At 43.5% G+C, this 23,086-nt stretch overlaps 1 protein-coding gene across 1 annotated transcript in view; it reads right to left on the reverse strand.

Moving 5' to 3' along the window:
- Positions 1–6,355: 6,355 nt before the first annotated feature.
- Positions 6,356–23,086, reverse strand: part of LOC137340169 (tumor necrosis factor receptor superfamily member 6-like) — a 34,574-nt gene continuing 17,843 nt past the window's right edge. Inside the window, exons 5-11 of the mRNA XM_068002525.1 lie at positions 21,537–21,607; positions 20,326–20,430; positions 17,074–17,105; positions 16,413–16,431; positions 14,994–15,016; positions 12,227–12,245; positions 6,356–9,096 (exon numbers count right to left, since the gene is read on the reverse strand). Coding sequence (XP_067858626.1) covers positions 8,735–9,096; positions 12,227–12,245; positions 14,994–15,016; positions 16,413–16,431; positions 17,074–17,105; positions 20,326–20,430; positions 21,537–21,607 — 631 coding nt within the window. The 3' untranslated portion in view covers positions 6,356–8,734. The remainder of the gene's footprint in view (positions 9,097–12,226; positions 12,246–14,993; positions 15,017–16,412; positions 16,432–17,073; positions 17,106–20,325; positions 20,431–21,536; positions 21,608–23,086) is intronic.

Here is a 23,086-nt window from a genome sequence, read left to right on the forward strand (position 1 = left end):
TAGGTCAGAAATGGGGAGGTTCGCTGATGATTGCACAGTGTTCAGTTCCATTCGCAACCCCTCAGATAATGAGGCAGTCCGTGCCCGCATGCAGCAAGACCTGGACAACATCCAGGCTTGGGCTGATAAGTGGCAAGTAACATTCGCGCCAGTCAAGTGCCAGGCAATGACCATCTCCAACAAGAGAGAGTCTAACCACCTCCCTTTGACATTCAATGGCATTACCATCGCCAAATCCCCCACAATCAACATCCTGTGGGTCACCATTGACCAGAAACTTAACTGGACCAGCCACATAAATACTGTGGCTACAAGAGCAGGTCAGAGGCTGGGTATTCTGTGGTGAATGACTCACCTCCTGATTCCCCAAAGCCTTTCCACCATCTACAAGGCACAAGTCAGGAATGTGATGGAATACTCTCCACTTGCCTGGATGAGTGCAGCTCCAACAACACTCGAGAAGCTTGACACCATCCAGGACAAAGCAGCCCCCTTGATGGGCACCCAATCCACCACCCTAAACATTCACTCCCTTCACCACCGGCGCACAGTGGCTGCAGCGTGTACCATCCACAGGATGTGCTGCAGCAACTCGCCAAGGCTTCGTTGACAGCACCTCCCACAACCGCGACCTCTACCACCTAGAAGGACAAGGGCAGCAAGCACATGGGAACAACACCACCTGCACGTTCCCCTCCAAGTCACACACCATCCCAACTTGGAAATATATCGCCGTTCCTTCATCGTCGCTGGGTCAAAATCCTGGAACTCCCTACTTAACAGCACTGTGGGAGAAGCTTCACCACACGGACTGCAGCGGTTCAAGAAGGCGGCTCACCACCACCTTCTCAAGGGCAATTAGGGATGGGCAATAAATTCTGGCCTCGCCAGCGATGCCCACATCGCATGAACGAATAAAAAAAAATGATAGAGACAGGTATAGTAGATTGGAGAATAGGTGCTTTTAGTGTATACTGATTAAGAAGTTGAAAGAGTTGATTTGGTGTGGGGCTGGCTCCAGATTTACACTGCTAATGTTGTGTCTGTGCAAAGTAGAAATCGCTTCACATCAATGCTAACCTTACTGTGTGAATGCCCTTAATTAATCACTCAGATTCAACATAATACTATTTTTGCACTTCTGTTTATAAACAGCGCTTTCTAACATTGCCTTCTCTGTGAAAGGTTTAATATGCACAAGGGCTCGGCCATTTAGGGGTGATGTCAGGAAGCACTTCTTCACACAAAGGGTAGTAGAAATCTGGATCTCTCTCCCCCAAAATACTGTCGAGGTTGGGGGTCAATTGAAATTATCGAAACTAAGATCAATAGATTTTTGTGAGGCAAGGGTATTAAGGGTTATGGAACCAAGGCAAGTAGATAGAATTAAGATACAGATCAGCCATGATCTAATTGAATGGCGGAACAGGCTCGAGGGGATGAATGGCCTCCTCCAGTTCCTAATTAGTTATTAAGCATTTATAATACTGGAGTGGAAAAACAGGTGCAAATAGTCATTTAACTATTTGTTTTGCTTATTATTAACAACATTTATTGAACACAGTAGTGCAGAGATGTTAACATCAGTATTGTTAGGAAAGTTGTCATTTTCATTATTTTTCATAAAAATGTAAAGAACATTAATAATGATGCACCTTTAACAAACTGTGATGACTCATAAACCTGGACAGGTGGGAGCAAATAGGTGTTTAAAAAAATCACAGCAGACTGTAAGACAATGAGACAACAACGCCTGACTTGACAGCACCATTTTTTTAGGTTACTTTACACAATATGTACTGATCAACTATTACTCTGCTCAGAAGTGTTTAAATCTTCCAGTTACATACTGTGTAATGTGGGGGGGGTGGGTGGTGATGGTGTGCGTGGCAAACCCGAATAAGAAAAACTTACCATTTCCGTCGCGATTGCAATGTAATCGGTGGTGATTAAAGTTCTTTCTGGGTTTCCCGCTCGGCAGCCAGCCTGAATGATAGGTTGGCTACCGACAGGAGCTGCAACGCCAGGGGGCGGGGGGGGAGAGAGAGAGCGAGACGGCACCCGGAATGGAACAGAAGACCGGGGTGGGGGGGTGGGAGAGAGTGGAAGATCGGGGGGAGAGTGGAAGATCAGGGGAGTGAAGAGGGGGAGATCGGGGGGACATGGGAGGGAAGAGGGGGAGACCGGGGGGACATCGGGGGGTGAAGAGGGGGAGATCGAGGGGACATTGGGGGAAGAGGGGGAGATCGGGGGACATCGGGGGGTGAAGAGGGGATGATCGAGGGACATTGGGAGGGAAGGGGGGAGATCGGGGGGATATCGGGGAGGGAAGAATGGGAGGTCGGAGAGGAAGACATCGGACGTCGGAGCAGGGTGGAAAGGTAGGTTGATTTTGTGTTTTAACTTTGTGCAGTGGTTTGTTATTTCATTTATTTTGTTTCTTTTTGCTTGATAAGGTCCTTCAAGTCTGGTTTCACCAGGCGTGAATCAGAAGCCTTGGGAAAGCCGCCCAGGGGGCAAGTTAAAAATTGTTCTAACTACCTAATATGAGACAAGTGCCTTAAGGACCTCAATGAGGTACATTTGCTTCTTTAACTATCATCCCGCCGGCTTTAATTGCCAGCAGGATTTCCGGATTCGGGATGCCCGCGCGCACTCAGGTGCATCTGTGCGAAACTCGGAAGTCGGCGGGTTGGAGCCGATTTCCGAACCCGCTCTGCATTTCTGCAATTTTCTCAGCACCCACCCCCCCCCCCACCTTGCCCGCAATGCGCCCGCAATTTAATTTTAAAATTGAGCCCACAGAAAGGTTACATCACAGAAGGAGGCCATTCAGCCAATCGAGTCCACGCTGGCTCTATGCACGAACAAACCAGCTAATCCCACTCCCCCGCCCTATCCCTGTAGCCCTGCAATTGTTTTTGTTTCAAGTACTTATCCAGTTCCCTTTTGAAGGCCATGATTGAATCTGCCTCCACCACCCCCTCGAGCAGTGCTTTCCAGATCCTAACCACTCGCTGTGTAAAAAAGATTTACCTCTTGTCACTTTTCGTTCTTTTGCCAATCATCTTAAATCTATGCCCTCTGGTTCTTGACCCTTCTGCCAATGGGAACAGTTTTTCTCTATCTACTCTGTCTTGAACTTCATGATTTTGAATACCTCTATCAAATCTCCTCGCAACCTTCTCTGTTCCAAGGAGAACCATCCCAGCTTCTCCAGTCTATCCATGTAACTAAAGTCCCTCATCCCTGGAATAATTCTAGTAAATCTCTTCTGCACCCTCTCTAAGGCCTTCACATCCTTCCTAAAGTGCGGTGCCCAGACTGGACATAATACTCCAGTTGTGGCCGATCCAGTGTTTTATAAAGGTTCATCACAACTTCCTTGCTTTTGTACTCTATGCCTCTATTTATAAAGCTCAGGACCCTGGATACTTTTTTAACCACTTTCTGAACCTGCCCTGTCACCTTCAACGATTTGTGCACATATACCCCCAGATCCGTCGGTTCCTCTACCCCCTTTAGAGTTGTGCCCTCTAGTTTATATGGCCTCTCCTCATTTTTCCTACCAAAATGCATCACCTAGCATTTCTCCGCGTTAAATTTCATCTGCCATGTCACCCATGCCACCATCATATCTATATTCTCTTGAAGTCTATCACTATCCTCTTCACTGTTCACTACACTTCTAAGTTTTGTATCATCTGCAAATTTTGAAATTGTGCCCTGTATTCCCAAGTCCAAGTCATTAATATATATCAAGAAAAGCAGTGGTCCCAGCACTGACCCCTGGGGAACACCACTGTACACCTCCCTTCAGTCCGAAAAACAACTGTTCACCATTACTCTCTGTTTCCTGTCATTTAGCCAATTCTGTATCCATGTTGCTACTGCCCCCTTTATTCTATGGGCCGCAATCTTAATAGCAAGCCTACCATTTGGCACTTTATCAAACGCTTTTTGAAAATCCATTTACACCACATCAACTGCATTGCCCTCATCGACCCTCTCTGTTACCTCATCAAAAAACTCTATCAAGTTGGTTAAACACGATTTGCCTTTAAAAAATCAGTGCTGGCTTTGGCTAATCAATCCACATTCATCCAAGTGACTGTTAATTCTGTCCCAGATTCTCGTTTCCAGAAGTTTCCCCACCACCGAGGTTAAACTGACTGGCCTATCGTTGCTGGATTTATCTTTACACCCTTTTTTGAACAGGCGTGTAATATTTGCAATTCTCCAGTCCTCTGGCACCACTGCCGTATCTAAAGATGTCTGGAAGATTATGGCCAGTTCATTCGCAATTTCCCTCAGCATCCTAGGCTACATCCCATCCCTTCTCAAGGGCAATTAAGAATGGGCAATAAATGCTGGCCTCACCAGCGACGCCCACATCCCATGAACGAATAATAAAAAAAGACCAGGTGACTTATCTATGTTAAGTACAGCTAGCCTTTCTAATACCTCTTTTTTTCTCAATTTTTAGCCCATCCAGTATCTTAACTATATCTTCCTTTACCAAGACTCTGGCAGCATCTTCTTCCTTGGTAAAGACCGATGCAAAGTATTCATTTAGTACCTCAGCCATCCCCTCTGTCTCCATGAGAAGATCTCCTTTATGGTCCCTAATTGGCCCCACCCCTCCTTTTACTACTCGTTTACTGTTAACATGTCTGTAGAAGACTTTTGCATTCCCTTTTATGTTGTCCACTAGTCTATTTTCATACTCTCTCTTTGCCCCTCTTATTTCCTTTTTGACTTCCCCTCTAAAGTTTTTATATTCTTCCTGGTTCTCACGTGTTATCAAGCTGACATCTGTCATACGGCACTTTATTCTGCTTCATTTTGCTCTCTATCTCCTTTGACATCCAGAGAGCTCTGGCTTTAGTTACCCTACCTTTCTCCCTCGTTGGAATGTACCTTGTCCGTACCCGAATCACCTCCTCTTTAAAGGCCACCCACTGTTCAATTATAGTTTTGCCTGCCATTCTTTGATTCCAATTTACCCCGGCCAGATCTGTTCTCATCCCATTGAAATTGGCCTTCATCCAATTGAGTATTTTTACTTTAGAGTGGTCAGAGTCCTTTTCCATTGCTATTCTAAACCTTATGATACTACGATCGCTGCACCCTAAATGCTCCCCCACTGACACTTCCTCCACTTGGCCTCTCTCATTCCCCAGAACCAAGTCCAGCAATGCCTCCTTCCTCGTTGGGCCGGAAATGTACTGCTCGAGAAAGTTATCCTGAACACAGTTCAAAAATTCCTCCCCTTCTTTGCCCCTGATATTATTATTATCCCCGTCTATATTAGGATAGTTGAAATCCCCCGTTATCCCTACTTTTGCACCTCTCTGTAATTTCCCTGCAAATTTGTTCCTCTATATCCTTCCCACTAGTTGGTGGCCTATAGAACACACCCAGAGGTGGAATGGCACCTCTATTGTTCCTTAACTCTAACCAAATAGATTCTGTCCTTGACCCCTCCAGGACACCCTCTCTCTCCAGCACTGCAATATTCTCCTTAATCAATACTGCAACCCCCACCACCCGCCCCCCCTCACCTCCTTTCTTTCCTTCCCTATCTTTCCTGAACACCTTATTTCCAGAAATATTTAGTACCCAATCCTGCCCTTTTTTGAGTCAGGTCTCCGGTATCGCCATGACATCATATTCCCATGTGGCTATTTGCGCCTGCAGCTCACCAACCTTGTTTACCACGCTTTGTGCTTTTACACACATGCACTGCAAACCCATCTTAGAATTTCTTGTACTCTCTCTTGGTCTGATCCCACCGAATACCTTACTATTTCTTACTTTAGGCCTATCCTTCTCTCCTGATCCTTTGTGTCTCTTGTTTCCCCTTTCCAATGATACATCCTGGTGCCCATCCCCCTGCCAAATTAGTTTAAACACCCCTCCCCGCTCCACCTCACAGCACTAGCGAACCTCCCCACGAGGACATTGGTCCCAGCTCCGTTAGGTTTAACCCGTCCAGCCTGTACAGGTCCCACGTCTCCCAGAACTGGTCCCAATGCCCCAAGAATCTGAAGCCATCCCCCCTGCACCAACTCTCCAGCCACACATTCATCTGCTCTATCCTCCTATTTCTATCCTCGCTGGCACGTGGCACTGGGAATAATCCGGAGATGACTACCTTTGAGGTCCTGCTTGTTAATCTTTTTCCTAGCTCCGTAGAATCTGCCTGCAGGACCTCATCCCTCTTCCTACCTATGTTGTTGGTACCGATATGGACCACGACCTCTGGCTGTTCACCTTCCCCCTCCAGAGTGTTCTGCAGCTGCTCAGTGACATCCTTGACCCATTGCATTTAAAAATCATCACTTCTGAATAATTAGGGGTGCAAGTAAGATTTTATTTACATCCTTTTGTTCTATACGCTCTATTGTGCAAATAATCCAACTGCCAGACTTTGTGCAGTTCAATACCTAATGGTTCCCGCAAAATGATTGCACTAGTAATTTAGGGCAAAGCGATCTGGTTTTCCTGCAAAAGAATACCCCAGTACATCTATCCCTCTAAAGTGGGATGAATACAGAGTTTTACGGGGAAGCCCTTTAATTATCATTATTTACAACAGAAAGAAAATCAAATTGTTGCCCCTTTTGTAATGGCAAATAGAATTCCTGGTATTTTTTTTTCCAAATCTACAAATACCCCTTTAAAAAGATGGCAGGGTAGATTTTCATCTGGGCATAAATTATCACCTGACAGGAGTGCAGAGAGGAAAAATTGGAGGGGAGCGTTGCAAGCTCATAACAAAGCTCGCTCGATTTTCTTTCCATCCATTTAAACAGGATGAAAACAGGCAGGGCTCCATTAAGAGCCGACAATCCTCCCTGCCACAACGTTCCTCCTTGGGCTTTGCCCAGGCACTAAAGATAAAAATCCACCCCTACATAGCACAATATTTCACACACATTCATTTCAGCTGAGTTCTGTATTGCTACAGTCATTGTGTAGGGCTCATGAGCCTGATTTGACTCAGCAGAAAGCCTGATGCACTTTGTTCTTTGCTGCTATAGAATCGGAAGAAGATTTACATCAGTCATTTATACCAATCGGTCACGAATCTCCCGCTTTACATATTCAGAGAATATATACGCATGTACTATGCTTTACTATTTACCGTATGTGCTTTGGTTGTCATTGCATACACTGTAATACTTCTCACCTGCACAAAGGCACTAGCGTATTTTTTTCATTTAATATAGCTCAATTGTCAAGATTAGCGATAGACATTCACGTTTTGAATGGTGATAAAATCCCGTATCAATTACCAAAGTTGGTTAAAAAAATTTGGTAATCAAAAACTAACCCCCAAGTAGATTAAGTTATCCAAACTGTAAAAAAAAACCTGGTAAAAAAAGATGCAAGAAAGCAGAGGAGGCGGGATCAGCTTGTCAAATGACACTGCTGTTATGGTTTGGCACATATGCACAGAGTTAGATTACCTAAATTCAGTCACTCTCTTTTGTTTAAGCTTACCTTCTTTAGGATGGACTAATCAATAAACAGGGAGGGGATAAAAGTGCTTTATGAGCTTTGCAACACCTGTATTGCAAAGTACATTCTTCCCCAAAAGGCATGGGGCCAATATTCCTCCTACCCTCGATCGCCCCAGAGCAAGTCAGGCAGCACAAGTTTAACTTCTGCCCAGCGGTATTTCTGGGTTCAGTTAATATAAATCTTATGGGTAAGCACCAGGCAAGACGAGGCCTCGGGTTTGGCACTCGCTTAAAGTAGCGACGGAAATTGTGCGCGAATCTGCAGCAGTGTCAACGGGACATTGCATTTTTCCTCATGGGAGCTGCTATTCCTATCATCAAATCTGATAGACCTACATAGCACGATGTAATGGCCCTAGCGAATCTAACATACTTCACCCAAAATCACCTCAGCATAAAAGATGAAGTTGCTGGTTCCCCATTTAAACAGTTCTGGTTTAAACATGCAGCCCAGCAACCCTCAATGTCCAGCCAATGTTAGGTTCAGAAAATGGCATCCATTACAAAGCCATACCCATAATTTGAATGCTCCGTTCTTAAACAGGCATGAGCGTCCTTATCCACCCATTTAGTCCCAGAAATGCACGCCATACACAAAAGAGGTGGAGAACCAACGTTACAGGTCCTTTAAGAGAAACTGTTTTGTTGGAACCTATAAACTAGATATGTACAAGAAAATGAACACATTGGTACCCATTTAACATACCATTGTAAAATAGACGTGGGTGTTTATGATTCAATGCCTTTTTTTTTGCATAATAAACTTAAAGCATGAGGATTTCTCACACCATGCTTCCTAGGTGGAATCTACGACATTCTTCTGATGTTAACCTACAAAATGATCATCACCCAGGTGGAACACCTTTTCAGTGTTTTCAGTGCACAAAATGGTAACATGGCAATGTCTGTTCCACCAGCTGCTTAGAGAGGACTTTAAGTAGAGGTTTCATTACCAGATGATAAGGACAATTCCTTAGATCTATGACTGTAATATCTCCTCCTTAAATTGTTAGTCAATATTTTCTTGCACCCTGATTCTTAATTTATTTTATCTCAATGTACCTGGGGTAGAAACAGGGAGCAAATCAGCCTGACGTTAAACACAGAACTACGCAAGACAGATCTTAAGCCTGGTCATGATAACTTATAAGTAATAACCACTCTGAAATCACTGAACAAGGTAGGTGGAACCAGAAGGAAAGGATCTATGCCACAGGCGTTTCTGCTGTTTTGCCATTTTCAATCATGTCCAGTTGGGTAGCACCAGTTATAGGTTCTTCTGCATACATCATGGGCTCAATTCTTCCCAAAATGTTTTCAGCTGTAGTGACGTATCCTGCCTTTCTGATTGTGTCAATCAGTAGAGGAAATGCTCCTTTCGTTCCGTGAGCCTCGCGCCAGTCATACAGAATAGCGTAACCCTGTCGTTTTATATCGTTATGGTAATTAGCTTCAATCTGTTGCAGTTTAGGTTCAGTCAATCCTAATTTTATCCCAAGCTCGTGGTATCTTTTCGGTTCAATTTCCTCCACAATCATATCCAGATGCGCATCACCAAGTTTAATGTCTGTTCGAGAAAGAAAAAAGGCGTCACTTATGCAATGGTAAGTCGGAGGGGGAAGCAGGTTGCTAGTAAAAGTCCACTGAGTATATACTCTTTATATTCAGAATACCATCCATACCATAACACTGTTCAAGTCAGAAACCACTCCCTCACCCCCACCACCTACTATGAAAGGCCAAGGCCCACAGTATAGATCCCACCAAAGATGAAAACAGTGGCAGTGAAGATAAGATAAATCCAAAAGTAAGGATTAGATGACACCAAGCTTAGGTTTTATAGCTGTATGCCGATTGTAAGGAAAATTGCTAAAGGTAAGAAGTTCTAGTTTAGAGGGCTGGGAAAAGAATGAGCTAGAGTTACGAGATGGTGCAATGAGTCTTATTTCAGTATAGTGAGGATACAGGGAAGGGAAGAGCATATCGGATGATGCATTTGAAGCTTAAGGGAAACAAGAGTGAAAAGTTCAAAAGGGTAATTTGATTGGGTAGTTGATTGTGTTCACAATATAATAGAGCATGCAATAGCAATGCAGCAGACATATGGATAATTGTGCGTATTTATTCACAATGTACCATCTGCTCCTTTTACAGAGAACAGTTACCCTCCAACCTAAACCAAAAAGCCAGCAGAGTACCAATCATCATCACCTCCACATGAAGCAGTCCACCAACACAAATGTCTACACTTTAAATTTATTGTGATATTCAGAAAGAATCAAAGGGTGAGTCACTAAGCACTGGTCAGGGATAGCAGTAATAAGGGGCTAGCTGGTGCTGGGCAACAGTCCAGAATGCTAAGTACTCCTTCTGAGCTGCATTAAACCCAAGGCTGTAACAGCAGTACACAACAGTAAAGGATGTTTGCTTATTGTGCGGAAATCTATCACCCAGATACAGACTGCCATCTCCCAAGAGTGAAGTAATAGTTCTATGCAATGCAGTTGACCATTTAGCATGTGGCAACACCAGTGTTGTCTACAGTGAAAACCTCAGTTATGCAGGCCGATAAGCACAGTGGGAGCATCTCTCAGGTGTCAGCCGTGACTAAGTGGTAGCACTCTCCCCTCTGATTCAAAAGGTTGTGGATTCGAGCCCCACTTCAGACACTTGAGCACAAAATCTGGGCTGACACTCCAGTACAGTACTGAGGGAGTGCTGCACTCTCGGAGGTACTGTCTTTCAGATGAGATGTTAAGCCAAGGCCCTGTCTGCCCTCTCAGGTGGACGTAAAAGATCCCATGGCACTCTTTCAAAGAAGAGCAGGGAAGTTCTCCCTGGTGTCCTGGCCAATATTTATCCCTCAACCAACATCACTAAAACAGATGATCTGGTCATTATCACATTGTTGTTTATGGAACCTTGCTCTGTGCAAATTGGCTGCAGTGTTTCCTACATTACAACAGTGACTACACTTCAGAAGTACTTCATTGGCTGTAAAGCGCTTTGGGACATCTTGAGGTTGTGAAAAGTGCTAAATAAATGCAAGTTCTTCCTTCTTTGTTTATAGAGGCAAGATGCAGTTGTGGCCGGCTTCAACTCAGTTAGAGAATGGTTACAGAAAACCATGAGGGGGAGAATCTGTCACCTGAGATTCACACTGTTTATGCTCAGACAGGAGACAGGCTTGATATTAGGGGCACGATTTTAACCTTACCCACCTGGCAGAGTTAAAATGCCCCGAGTTACTTAACCGCCCTGAAGCCACTAGGAGCCCCCGTCTGCAATTTTAATCTGGCCTCCTGAGCAGGCAGCAAGGACACCCGCCCAAAGCCAATAGGGTCCTTCAATGCATATGCATTTCGGTCCCGATGACATCATTATGACCCGAATGCAATTTTAATTCAGGACAGAGTTGGGGCAGAAGAGGACCAACACAGAAGAGGCCGAAAAAGTGAAGTGTGTCTCTTTTCTTGAAGGAGCAGGATTGTTCACACGGAAAGCTTAGACCTGCCCGGACTCCTCCCCCTTCCAAAAGGCAAGATGCCCACGGAACCCTATCCTGCCAACTACCTTGTGTTGGTGGGCGGCCCCCGAGCTTCCTGCCTGGACTGGGCAGGAAGTCGGCTGGCGGGATTTAAATGAGGACCAGCTGGCACTATTAGGACTATTTCCACTGGACCAGAGAAGGCTAAGAGAAAATTTAATAGGTGTTTTTAAAATTATGAAGGATTTTGACAGGGTGAAAAGGGAAAGACTATTTCCTCTGGTTGGGGAGTCAGTGACAAGAGGTCAGCAATTTAAAATGATCGCACTGTGAGGAGAGAGGTTAGGAGAAACATCTTTATGCAGGGAGCTGTTGTGGACCATAAAATGCTTAGGCACGGGGTGGGGGGTAATTGAAGCGGACTCCTTGCATTTTTTAAGGGAGGAGCAGAGAAATATTTGAAGAGGAGGACACAGGGCTATGGAGAAAGAGCAGGGCAATGGGATTAGTTTTGGAATCCTCCGGCAGAGAGATGGCATAGATGTGATGGGCTGAATGGCCTCCCTCTGTGCTGTAAACTATGGTTCTATAGGTTAGTTGGCATGGTGAGATTCCCTACAGTAATGGCATATGTGGAGCAGCACAGGAGTAACTGGTTGGAACTTATGCCAGCAGCGATTCTGTGCCGTTATGCAGCCCTGCGTTAGTGACCATAATCGCCTCTGAAAACAACTGGCCCAGAGCCACTCCTGCATTGTTGTAGCATCAGCATTAGTAGCAGACACATGTAGCGGGTTGTCTATTAACCCTGCAGCTCCCTAACTGGCTGTACAGCCACCCGCCAAGACTATTCCTTCAACGATAGCAGTACCTAGTAATATTAAACCTCCGTTAAATCTTCCCAGTTCCAGTGGAAATAGTCTTAGCATCAAGTCCACTGTCTATGCATAAAACACACAGAAGTCCACAATACTCGAGGCAAATGGACCAACAAAACTCACTAAACGTGTACACCACTACCACTGCACAACTGAACCAAATTAATTAACTTTTATTATATCTTGCATTGGTTCCTTCCAGTCCTGTATGTCTCTTTGTGACGATTTAAAAGGATAAAAAAAAATATAACCTAAGTTGTATCCTGAACAGAAATATGAAAAAAAATGTGGACGAGCTGTATTTATTGTTAGGAAGTAGCTGCATACAGTACCTGGAACATCATCTGGTACCTGCAAGAATTAAAAGGAAGGTGATTAGAATTTGAGCTATCCTCGGGTACAGAACAATCAATAACTGGGAGTGAAGTGTAGTGCTAAAACTTTAAATCGAGGGAGTCAGGCTGAGTCCCTTGAAAGGACCTGTAAAACCCCGTTCTAACCCTCACACTGGTCCCATATTTCACAGAATATAATCAAGCATTACAAAATTTTACTGTCAGATTATTGAAGTCTGGGGTGATTTTCCAGTAGTTCTTGTGGTTTTCAGGAGCACTGCAGGATCTCAGCACATTACAGAAAGATGGTACATCCCCTGCACAGGTTCGTACGACAGGTTTAGGGGACAATAACTTGCAGTAAATCATGGGAAAACCCTACACAGTGTATATTAAAGATATAGGGCGCTAAATTGGGCCGTGTAGCGCCCGTTGTTTCGGCGCTACACGGCCTCTCCGACATCTAAGATGGCATCTTGGATGTACACGCACATTTCCTGAGTGACGTGTGCCAGATGCCATCTTGATATAGGAGTTTGCGCAGGCGCAGATAATGAACACTGGAATCATGTAAAATAGGGAGAAAATGGCTTCAGTCAGTGTGCAACACTGACTTAAAGTGATAGACACATTTTGGGACTTAACGCTCAACTCAACGCATAGTCTTAACCCTGACCATCTGAACATGTCTTAGAGTGCCTGGAGGACCCCCCACCGGCGCTATTTAAAGGGACCATGCAGGATTTACAGGTTAGTGGCTGGATTATTGCCTTTGGCTGCCGAGACATTTGTAACTGTTTTTGGAGGTCTCCTAGACTTGAATACTAGGACGCGGGGACATAGCCTAACATTTAGAGCCAGGACGGGCAGGTGTGAAGTTAGGAAATGCTTCCACACTCAAAGGGTGGGAGACGTTTGGAACGCTCTTCTACAGACGGCAGTTGATGCTAGCTCACTTGTGAATGTTAAATCTGAGATTGATAGATTTCTGTGAACCAAGGCTATTAAGGGATATGGGGCTAAGGCGGGTATATGCAGTTAGGTCACAGGTCCACCATGATCTCATTGAATGGTGGAACAGGCTCAAGGGGCTAAATGCCACTGCCACTTGCTGCCTCTTGATATGCACCACCTTCTCCTGCAAGAAAGCAGGACATGTGTCTGGGCGATGTACCTGTCATGGTTGAATAGCTGCCAGTGTGTGTGGCCTGTGAGTTGTGGGTTGGCAGCTTGAAACAGTGGTAATGTGTAAGGGTGAGAGGAAGCATCTGATTGGAAGAGTTGAGTACTGATGGAAAGAGTTTGTTGGTATGTGGGGGATGGGGGTGTAGTGTGTGGTGCAGTTGGTAGGAGATGCCACTTGACAATTGACCACTCATGTCAAAACATTGAACTTCTTCCTGCACTGCATCCATGTTCATGATACTGTGCGCCTGGCATTGATTTTGTCCCCCGCTGCCTCCCACTGTCTTTTGAATATATGTCTGGAGGGCCTCTTGCGCCCCCCCCCCCCCCCACCCCCCCAACCCCCCGGCAGTTATAGGATGTCCCTTCTACTGTCCACCTCTTGCACCAAGTTCTCTAGTGCATCAGCAGAGAACCTCGGTGCATGCACTCTCACAGGCCTCATACTAACTCAGATCAGCAGATTGGTGAGGTCTGGTGTGCAGATTGGAGGATGTGGGATTTAGTAGTGCGCAACCTTTATTCAATGTTTTACCATAACTCATCAGTGTGTAAACATAGGGATGGGCTATGCATCTGTGTTTTACGTGTGCGATGTCTGACCTCTGTTCAGACTCCATGCAGACAATAGACTGTTATTTTCAGCAAATAACAGGTACCAACTACCTTTAAGAGATTTCTAAGAAATATCCTCCCTTTAAGAGATTGAGCTCCCTCTGGTGGTGGAAAGTGCAAATTGCACCGATTCCATGTGCAAGGCCTGGAAAGGAACGCTGATTGCAGGTTAGTGCTCCCTTGGGTCCAAATTTGCGTCCTGCCTGCGCAGGGTCCGTTGGGCACAGGGTGGTAGCGCATCACGCTAACACCGCCCAAAACGGACCCTTATCGAATTTTTCCCCCATAATATCATGTACAGTTTGCTGGTGAAGCGTCTTGCATTTTTATCATTTAACAATTGTGAAATTTAGTATATCATAACTACTCTGTGACAATATTGATCACACGATATAGTTACTGGTTAAATACGTATGAGGACTGATTTTCCCGATCAAGCACTCCCAGCGAGGAGCAGTGCTCACAGGGAGCACTAGTTAGGAAATCGCAGGCCTGCAGCTCCTGATTTTTCATCCATTCATTTACGTGGACAGAAAATCAAGGCCTCAGGCCTGCAAATTTCCTGATCAGCACTCCCTGTGAGCTGTAATCCTTGCCGGGAATGCTCGATCAGGGAATCTGCCCTGCACAGTATTACAAAGCATTTATGAAGCAAGTGCATCTAGTATTTTCTTTATTCATTCTTGGGATGTGGGTTTCGCTGGCAAGGCTGCATTTATTGCCCATCCCTAGTTGTTCTGAGAAGATGGTGGGTGGGCCTCCTAGCAGTTTGATATCAATTCAAATCAATATTTTTGTACTGCTTTTCTCTTTCAACCTCTCCATGCTCATCCTTGCAGTCAGGCAAAGGACCTTTGGTCACTGTTGCTTTGACTAACTGCTAAAAGCTACCTAAATGCCATCTTTTTAACATAGCTGCTACTTTATATATCCTGCACTTGTACAATAGCAAATGATTGCTTACCTGTGGCTGAGGCTGGCCATTCTCTGTAATACAAATAAAAGCAGTTAAATGATAAAATGGTAACGCCTTGCTGCTAAAAAACTCAAAATATGCCTCCATTTGCAAGGTCACTTGCATTGCTTCCCATTTATAATTACATCTCAATTAGTCTCCGTAACTGTACGAAATCCTTCTCCTCTAGCTAATGTTCAGGTTTGAAACTTAGTGGAGCAGTTTATCAAACAAGACAACTAGTTAACCACTACAACCTTCCTTAATGGACAAGATCCTAAAGACAATCTCAGCAGATAGCTGCAAGAGAACAATCACAGGTTTCATTACTTTTCTATGTCAACTAATTGAAAGACAGAGGGGGCCAATTTAACCTAACAACCCCACCCCACCCCCCCCACCACAACCCCGGCAGGAAATTGACGGGATGGAAGAGGCCACCTGTTTTGCACCTGACGATTTTACTTTCCATTGACTTCCCCCCCCAAGAGAGAAATGGACTGGCAAGCTACCTTTCTGTCACAAAGGTACTTATAAAAAGCAAGTGGGTGGAAAGTACACAAGTGCTCAACTGTGATCCAAGTACGATAGAATATTAATAAACAATATTGGTTATTAGTGGCCTTTTACTCTACTCTGACCTGCTGAGTGGGATTACCAACTCCAAACACATTTTTTTCCCCAAAAGCATTAAAAAACAAGCAGAAAATTGATTTTTTTTTCTCTCTAATTAGACGCAGCTTCTATTAGGATGGAATGATCTCCCTGCTTTAAGAATAATATCACAAAGTCTTAGATCCAACCTTCTTTTCAGGTATACAGCAGTTAGTCAAACAGGAGTGTCACAACTCACACCAGGAATGTAATATTGTCACCCTTGTATGACTGTAGTGCAATCCACACCTCATTATAGGATGAGAATAGAAGTCAACATCAGCTTCTTAAATGGAGATAAGATGTAAAGTAGAGACAAGTAGCTACTTTTATGTTTTTTAGTTGCTTACAAATTAATCGCAAATATATTCACATGTGCGCAGACAGAAGGATAGGAATGAATGGTGTGTAATGGACCAGCTACATGAGGATATCACATACATGACATACTGGGATAAGTAGGAAATACATAGTGCAGCAGCACTGGATTAAGTAATGACATCTACATTTACCCATTTGTGTGGGTCAAAGCAGGGAAGACTAGAGAAAGGGCAAAAGAGGCCATGGCTTCAGAAGACCCTGCGGTAGAATGGGAGACCCAGGGTGTGCTAACAAGATTAGAGCTGAATGTAAGATAGCAGTGGAGATCTATAAAAGGTCTTCATATACCAGAAATAGATTTATTTCATATACATGCAATTATGGAAAATTTCAGTTGATGGCAAATATATTTATTCCTTTCTGGTTGGTAAATCTCAGTCAGTAAATAATTACCTGTTATTAGAGCCAATATCTGTTGAGAAAAAAAACACAAATCAATTAAGAAATACATCAAAGATATCAGAATAGATGTACTATAATGAAGTCTCAACCTAGATTTTATATTCAAGTCTCTAGACTGAACCCATGACCTTCATGATTTAGAGGTGAGAGTGCTAGCCACTGAGCCACAGGAAATGGTTATCAAATTACTCATATGTCAGACGTGTTTGGAAAATTTTAGTGTTTACTGTAGCAAAACAACTTGTGAGTGACATAACTGTCCTGTGAAAAACCACAGGGAGTAATTGCAAATTCTGGGCCATGCATCTAATATATTTAAAAATGAAACATACCCTTTAACAGGTGGAAAATCACACTTTCATGAAGCAGGAAACCCCAACCACATTATCGATAAAAAAAGATACAAAGTCAAGACTGCCCATGTGTTTAAAGTGCTGAAGGTTCCAGATTCCACCATTTTTTAATTTGTGCAGAAGGCTATATGGCATTTTATTTTCAGAAATAGCTCTCATCTCATTGAAATGCTGCATTAGTCAAATTAGGACTTCAAAACCCAGCTCCAGTTACACTGATAGCTGCAGTTTTTCAAATTAAAACAATCTTATACTATTTTAAATTATCTGTATTTACATCAAATGAAATGAATATTTACCTTACTATCCTCAGGTTTTGACTTTCTATTGCCTGAAATAAAAAAAACAAAAGTATTTCTTTTACCAATTGCAGATGAGTAGACTATTGAGCGAGCTGAAACAGGCTACAGGATCATTGATGATTAAAAGATAACAATATAAAAGCCATTTACCCTTGGCTTAAATTACTTTTCAAGAAGTATCTGGGAAAATTCGCTGTTTACTGGTCAACAATCAGTCTCTGTGGAATGTAAGTAACAATGGAAGATATACTGCAGCATGTGCCAACAATGAATGCAGTCACTTTCGCTATTGTACAGTGTGCAGAAACTGACCTGCCAAGTTTCACTTACTTCTCAGTGACTGGTCACAAAGGTGGACAGCATTGTAAGCCGTGTAGATGGAAGCATAAAATTACAGAGAGATATTAATAGATTTAAGTGAATGGGAAAAACCGTGATAAATGGATTTCAATGTAGGTAAATGTGAGGTCATCCACTTTGGACCTAAAAAGGATAGATCAGAGAACTTTCTAAATGGTGAAAAGCTCGAAACAGTGGAGGTCTAAAGAGACTTAGGGATTCATGTACATAGATCATTAAAATGTCATGGACAGGTACAGAAAATAATCAAAAAGGCTAATGGAATGCTGGCTTTTATATCTAGAGGACTAGAATACAAGGGGGTAGAGGTTATGCTACAGCTATACAAAGCCCTGGTTAGACCACACCTGGAGTACTGTGTTCAGTTCTGAACACCGCACCTCAGGAAGGATATATTGGCCTTGAAGGGAGTGCAGCGTAGATTTACTAGAATGGTACCTGGACTCCAAGGGTTAAATTACAAGGAGAGATTACACAAACTAGGGTTGTATTCCCTGGAATTTAGAAGATTAAGGGTTGATTTGATCGAAGTTTTCAAGATATTATGGGGAACTGATAGGGTAGACAGAGAGAAACTATTTCCGCTGGTTGGGGACTCTAGGACAAGGGGACAGAGCCTAAAAATTAGAGCCAGGACTTTCAGGAGTGAAGTTAGGAAACACTTCTACACGCAAAGGGTGGTAGAAGTTTGGAACTCTCTTCCGCAAACGGCAGTTGATGCTAGCTCAATTGTTAATTTTAAATCTGAGATTGATTGATTTTTGTTAACCAAAGGTATTAAGGGATATGGGGCTACGGCGGGTATATGGAGTTGGGTCACAGATCAGCCATGATCTCATTGAATAGCGGAACAGGCTCGAGGGGCTAAAGGGTCTGCTCCTGTTCCTATGTTCCTACGGTCACTGTTTCTGTGGAAAATGTAACCTCGTATCTCACAGAAAGTGTTAACACATACATTTCAGTGGGCTAGAAATTATTGTCAATTTTCTCTCCCCAACACATTTACTATTTCTTGTGTTCAACCACGCCATTAATTTAACATATAAAATCTTTGACAATCTCTTCACAGAACATTTATATGAAGGTTCAATTAATAATAAAATAATACACATTGTATTAGTTTCACAGTAACATTGTGGTTGGCTTGTTCTTGAATGTGAAAAGAAAGAAAGAGTTACATTTATATAGGGCCTTTCACAACCTCAGGACGTCCCAAAAAGCATTACAGCCAATGAAGTACTTTTGAAGTGTAGTCACTTTTGTAATATAGGAAACACAGCAGCCAATTTGGGCACAGCAAGGTCCCACAAACAGCAATGTGATAATGACCAGACAATCTGTTTTAGTGATGTTGGCGGAGGGATAAATATTGGCCAGGACACCACGGGAGAACTCCCCAGCTCTTCTTCGAATAATGCCATGGGATCTTTTACGTCCACCTGAGAAGGTAGACGGGGCCTCAGTTTAATGTCTCATCTGAAGGACGGAACCGTCGACAGTGCAGCACTCCCCCAGTAAGGCCTTGATTTTGTGCTCATCCCTCTGGAGTGAGGCATGAACCCACAACCTTCTGACTCAGGCAAGAGTGCTACCACTGATCACGGTGACTCTATATTCACTGAATGGGGTAGATTTCTGTACTTACGGCCTGATATCGCCTGGATAGAAAGGAAACTCTTGCACGGAGGATCACACGTGTGTTAATGGCAGGAAAATCGGGCGGGTTCTGTAAGAGGCGTGCAATCCTCCCCGTCAGAATTTACTTTCCTCGCTCCGCCTAGGCGGTAAGGACAAAAATCTACACCAGTGTGTGACTATATGGAATCGCATTCAAGAGCAAGTCAACCACAATGTTACTGTAAAAACCAGCAAGCTGGACCAGTTCTTCACTGGGGCAGAGATTGCATCATATGGAAGGTAAGTGGATTTACCAGTTAACATATGCATGGTCAATGTGATCTCCTGAACTGGTTTCGATCGCCTGAGGGAGGGTCAGAGACAAATTTTACAGATGGTTTTTTCCCTTTATTGACCCTGGGTTGTTGCCTCTCCCAGGATAGGGTTGCACGGGGGTGGGGGGAATGTCTAGTCACGATGCTCATCATTTTTGTATGTTTGTGTGTGGTATCATTTTATTATCAATTGAACCTTTATATAAATGTATATCCCCCTTTGATCAATTGACTTTCTGAAAGCATTTTGTTGAATGACTGTCAAATTTATGCTGAGAAACGAAAATAAATCATTCAGTTAAAATATATGAAGTAATCAATTCAGAAACGAGACTTTCTTACAGGTTTAAGAACGTCATTGTTCCGGATCTGTTTTGGATCACAAATAGTGAATTGGGAATATTGAACACCAGTACTGTATAACAACAATGTTGAATTTTGGATGAGTTGTCAGGTGCAGGGAGAATCTAAAGAGGAAATTATGCTCAAATTCTGCATAACAAACTATATTTTGTTTAGCTCACAAAACAAGAAAAACGCTTAACATAAGTCTACTTTCCAGAACTCGCACTTTTAAAATGGGTTACTACATCACCTAGTGCCAGTTTAAAGGAACAGTTCTTCCTTTACTAGAGGAGCCTAACTCACTGGGCGGGAAGCCCACGGGATCGAGTGGAATGCAGGTTTTACACACCGCCCAATATTATTCTCCACTGATTCAATGAAGAGTAAAATCGGGCAGGGTGTAAAACCAGTGTTGCACCCAATCCCGTCAGTTTCTTGACAAACAGGTTTGGTTAAAATTGTCCCCATGCATTTAAAAAACATAGAAATTATTTTGTTTGAAATCATTGTATTGGGCTAATATTAAGAAGGATGGGATTAGGTTTTTATCCCGTACACAGTAGAATAGTCGCTGGGTATTTTTTTGACTTACATGGGAGGAGGCTTCTTTTCAGGTACATAATTACACCCAGGATTATTGCTGCCACTACAACTAACAGCACACCAACAATCACACCAGTAGTCCCTGATTTCTCCCCTGCAAAACAGACAAAAGAAAATGAAGATGGTGGTTTGAGAGTAGCAGCCAATACATCCACTACATTGGTGATTGTACAACAACACCGTGACTTTGTGCCAAGAGAACAGAATAAAGGAGAATCTGACTCCCTGTGAACGATACAAGTCACTACAGACAAACTGTTTTCACCTTCTGTATAAATCTTGTGACGGATATGAATTCGACATTCGACACAATGCAGCATATTGACAGCCACGTGAAGCAGTTTCGTTCGCAAGCTGTCCAATGTAGCTGAGCCTTACAGACCAGGAACATACAAAAATGACGGACAGGAAAAAACCAACTGGTCCATCTAGCCTGTCCCATATAGTTGTGATGTCTTGGGATACAGACACTCCCTATCCATCCAGAGCCATGTAATCTCCTGGGAGAGGCAAAAAACCAGATAAAACCCCAGGCCAATTAGGGGAGAATAAAATCTGGAAAATTCCTCTCCGGCCCCTTTAGGCGATGGAAACTTGTCCAGGAGACCATATTGTCTCTGATTTATATCAGAGGGATCCCAGATTTGAACACTGATCTATGTTGACTTAGCTGATCTCAACCCTAGCACCACCAGGCACTATAATTGACCTCGATGTCCAAATTAGAGAGAGGAGGAAAAGAAACTGGGCAGGGTTTCCATCCCTGGTCGCTGTCCAGTACCCACTACTGGACGTGCACATGCACGGATTTTGGGTGAAACAGAATTGGGTTCAGTTATGTGAAGGCCCCACAGTCGAATAGCTTCATTGCCTAGGCTCACACGTGAGGAAAAGCCATTTGAGTGAAGTACCGGAGAGGAGCCCAAGACCTCTGGTTCTGTATCCCAGGAATCGGCTTGTTTGGGAGAGGAAAAGAGAAAATGTTTTTAAAAGGCAACAAAAAAGTGTCAGTAATATTTCAATCTAAATTCCTCATCGTGATTTATGTTTACTAAGAAAATTGGCATTAGGATGGTGCCAGTTAGCAATATTATTTTAGATAGAACGTCTGCCTATCTGGTGGCTGCCGCCACTCCTTATTTTAATTGGTTTAATTATTCCTACGTACAACAGACAGAAATAAAAATAACAAGGCCACACCTTTTGCAACGCAGACTGTGTCCTCCGTCTCTGTGCACGGTTGTGAAGTCTCTTCAGTTTTTTCATTACATCTTGGGGAGGGAAATAAAATAGATAAGGAAGTAATTGATTGTAGTAAACAAGAACAGTAAATGCTGGAAAGGCTCAGACAGTCAGTTCTGACGAAGGGGTTACACCTGAAACCTCAACATTTTTTTCTTTCTCCACAGATGCTGCCTGACTTGCTGAGCCTTTCCAGCACTTTCTGCATTTGTTTCAGATTTCCAGCACCATGCAGTATTTTGTTTGACTGATTCTAGTAACTTGGCTATAAGGATTTCCTAAATCTGGATAACAAGACAAAAACAACGTAAGTTGGCGTTGCCAGGTGGAAAACCACTAACAATGCGCCCGCCATTTCCCGATACCTGCAGCCGGCGGACGAGGCTCCCAGCTGATAGCAGAAATTCAGCGTCGCTATTAAGCGCTCCTTGGTCAGGGGTAGCACTATCAGAGGCAAAGCAAAGCTCCACGTATTCTGCTCCAAAGCACCCTAACTCCATAGGAACATGCTCTGCCACACCTCTGCGACACCGTAAACATCCTTGTCGCAAGACTGTCAATTTAGTACCAGCCTATGCCAAATTGCGGGCAGTTTTAAGCTGTACCTCGCACCCACTGGGAACTGGGTTGAGACTGTCGAATCCCATTGGGCAGCAGGAACGTGACTACCTGACGGTTTGCACTCCGTCAGGGCAAGGCTCCCCATTGGGAGAACAATTTCAAAAAATCTTGATAGCATTGTAATGTTTTGGGCAAGACCACTGCCCTATCTATAAAGTGCTCCGGGTAAATGGTGGAAAGTTAGATATCTTGTCAACACTTAACAAACTTGCCTACTACTTAGTTAAATGTATTGAGAGTGCAGATGTTCCTGCCCTTGCTCTCAATACATTTAAAATTCAAAACTTGGATGTGACATTACAAATCACAGCAAAGCAACACTGAGTCAGGAGGTTGTGGGTTCCAGAGACTTGAGCACAAAATCTAGGCTGACACTCTACTGCAGTACTGAGGGAGTGCTGCACTGTCGGAGGTGCCGACTTTCAGATGAGACATTAAAGCACCTGCCGTCTCAGGTGGATGTAGAAGATCCCATGACATTATTTCAAATAAGAGCAAGGGCGTTCTCCATAGTGTTCTAGCCAATATTTATCCCTCAACCAACATCACTAAAACAGATTATCTGGTCATTATCACATTGTTGTTTGTGGGATCTTGCTGTGCGCAATTTGCTGCCACGTTTCCTACAATTCAACAGTGACTACACTTCAAAAGTACTTAATTGGCTGTAAAGCACTTTGGATGTCCTGAGATTGTGAAAGGCACTATATAACAAAAACAACTTGCATTTATATAGTGCCTTTGATGTAGTACTATGTCCCAAGGCATTTCACAGGAGTGATTATCAAAGAAAATTTGATACCGAGCCACATAGGGGATATTAGGACAGGTGACCAAAAGCTTGATCAAATAGGTAAGTTTTAAGAGCGTCTTAAAGGAGGAGAGAG

This window comes from Heptranchias perlo, chromosome 21, assembly GCF_035084215.1.
Source record: "Heptranchias perlo isolate sHepPer1 chromosome 21, sHepPer1.hap1, whole genome shotgun sequence".
Lineage (NCBI taxonomy): Eukaryota > Metazoa > Chordata > Chondrichthyes > Hexanchiformes > Hexanchidae > Heptranchias > Heptranchias perlo.